General features: G+C 45.9%; 1 protein-coding gene across 1 annotated transcript in view; it reads right to left on the bottom strand.

The window, feature by feature from the left end:
* Positions 1 to 2,500, bottom strand: part of LOC106013199 — a 6,139-nt gene that overhangs the window by 2,897 nt on the left and 742 nt on the right. Inside the window, exon 2 of the mRNA XM_013088273.1 lies at positions 1 to 60. This exon is cut by the window's left edge and continues 49 nt beyond it. Within this exon, the coding sequence (XP_012943727.1) occupies positions 1 to 60 (60 nt within the window). The remainder of the gene's footprint in view (positions 61 to 2,500) is intronic.

Raw genomic sequence — 2,500 nt, 5'->3', positions numbered from 1 at the left:
AAGCTGTACAGAATGAGGGAACCCCCAGGCTTTACGATCCGATCTGCCTCCTCAAAAAATCTGGATGTAGACGAAAACGCATAACAGCATTGAGGAAAAAGTAAAACTTAATTAATGCACTATTTCATTCGATGTACCCATCAGTCAAACACAGTGACCATGACTGCTTCAGCCAGATTCCTATCAAATTTCGAGCACAATTTCTCTTTCGTCTCCAGAACTGAAAAGACAATCGGCAGAATGGAGAAACCCCACAGCCCACGACTTCAGAGAGTGCGACAAAAAGCATGGTGCTTTGAAAGTGATGCATGTTTTTTATCCCAAAGGTGTGGTTTTCGTTGACACATACGTAGTCTAAACAGCCGTATGCACTGCTCACCGTCGAACGCTCCGTATCCCGGACTCTAGCATGGAGATCATCAGGAGAGAATGCGTCGCTGTTTCGGGCTCTTCCTCTCTACAGCTTTTCTGACGCACCGAGCCCCCTCACCGATGTGAGGTCTCCATGTTAGTTCGACTGTTTTCCTCTGCTGCCAACTTTAGGATTCATTCCAGCTTGAGTCCTCTCGCTTCAACCAGATCCAATGACTGGCTTTCTCTGCTGTCTCCTGAAGGGAGTTTGTGAGTTCGTTGCTTTTCTTTGCAGTAAGTCCTGCCACTCTCATCCACTTACGGGCGCTTGTTGCTACAAAACCTCTGCATCCTACCTCTACCGGAAAATGGGTTGCCTTCCATCCTGCCTCCTCACATTGTTCGACGAGTGCCTCGTAACGGTTTTCTTTCCGCTCATGAGCGGCATAGATATTGTCCTCGTGGGGCACCGTGAGCTCTACCAAGTGTACCTCTTTGTCTTTTTCCTCCCATAACACAATGTCTGGCTTTTTCGTAGTTGGAATGGGGAAGAACCTCTCAAAGCCTTTTAAGTCAGCAGCTACTTCCCATGTGCCTCTGCTCTGGTCTTTCATGGCTTCGTTCGCTTTCTTTCTTTTGGCAACCTTGCTTCCTTGCGGAACGAACGCAATCTTGGTGGGTCCATGCTTCTGTATCTTGGGGGCATATTTTCCTTCTTCCACCTGTTGTGTCGCCATTTTCGTGAGCACTTTCAACACCTCGTTGTGTCTCCAGGTGTATCTGTTAAGAGCTAGGTTGCAGTTTGACAAAATATGCTTCATGGTTCCTAGCTTACCGCATCTACACTTGTTGTCCTCCTGTACCTTCCATCTGACAAGGTTCACCGGTGAAGGCAGAACATCATACGTAGACCGGAGAAGAAAGCTCAGCCTTGATGTATTCCACTTCCAGATGTCACTCCACCCGATTTTTCTTTCCACTACATGCTCTTCCCATCTGGTCGTTTGTCCTTGCTGGCTACACTGGATGAGATGAATTTCTCGCCTCTCTGCCTCCATCTTTTGCATATGTCTTGTTGCAGCTTTTCTTCTGTCTCGCTGAGACATTTTCCTGAAAGGTCTAAAGTCGGCATTACCTAGCCCTAATCTGTCAGGTTGCGCGTTTAAGTGCTGACAACTACAAGATGATTCTTCAAACAAAGCTGAGACCAGCAATCAGAAGAAAGCGGCCGGGTCTGCTTGAACAAGATGCTGTCTTCCATCATGGCAACGCGTCTGTGCACACAGCTCAAAGGGTCAGCGATCTCCTGGATTCCTAGCAATAAGAAATCCTTGAAAATCCCCGCAATTCCCAAGAGTTAGCATCCTGTAACTTTCATATTTTCTTCCCCAAAATCAAAAATGGACTAAAGGGGTATGGAATTAAAGACGAGGAAGACATAATTGCGCTCTAAACAAAATTAAATGATGAGCTGAGGACTCTTGACGAAGCGGACATGGTCACTGCGTTTGACTGCTGGCTACATCGAATTGCAAAAGTGCATTCATTGAAATCAACGGTTGTTATATTGGATAGAAAAAATGTTTCTGTGGTTATGTACAAAATGCCACGTCTGTAAAATAAATATTACTAATTTTAGAGAACCGGGAAACTAACCTCGTATGCAAGATTTTTCCTTTCTGGAGGGGAAGAATCTACCATTTTGACATGATTTGATCAAATCTTCCATGATCAAACATGTTCCCTTTTCTAGTCTAGGTCACGATCGGATGCATTTGGGCGGCCTCACTTTTCTCTTTATCCCTCTCCCTCTCTATCTCCCTCTACCTCTCTATCTCTCTCCCCCTCTCTCTCGTCCTCTCTCTCCCCCTCTCTTTCTTTCTCCCCCCTCTCCTCGTCTCTCCTCCTCTCTAGTTCTTTTTACCCTCCCCTAACCCCAATAAAAAAAAACCCAGACATGAAGTGAAGCAGCGCGCTCGTCGATGATATAAATTGTGTCGATTGGGGTGGGGGGGGGCTTACAGTAAAAAAGAAATTCCGTCAGAAACCACTTTCTAACATCTTTTGCTTGAAGTCTTTCTCTCTCTCTCTCTCTCTCTCCCTCTCTCTCTCTTTCTCTCTCTCTCTCTCTCTCTCTCTCTCTCTCTCT

The sequence above is a fragment of the Aplysia californica genome, unplaced genomic scaffold (assembly GCF_000002075.1).
Source record: "Aplysia californica isolate F4 #8 unplaced genomic scaffold, AplCal3.0 scaffold00714, whole genome shotgun sequence".
NCBI lineage: Eukaryota > Metazoa > Mollusca > Gastropoda > Aplysiida > Aplysiidae > Aplysia > Aplysia californica.
Note: the sequence above shows the minus strand (reverse complement) of the source record. Positions and strands in the feature narration are given on the sequence as shown.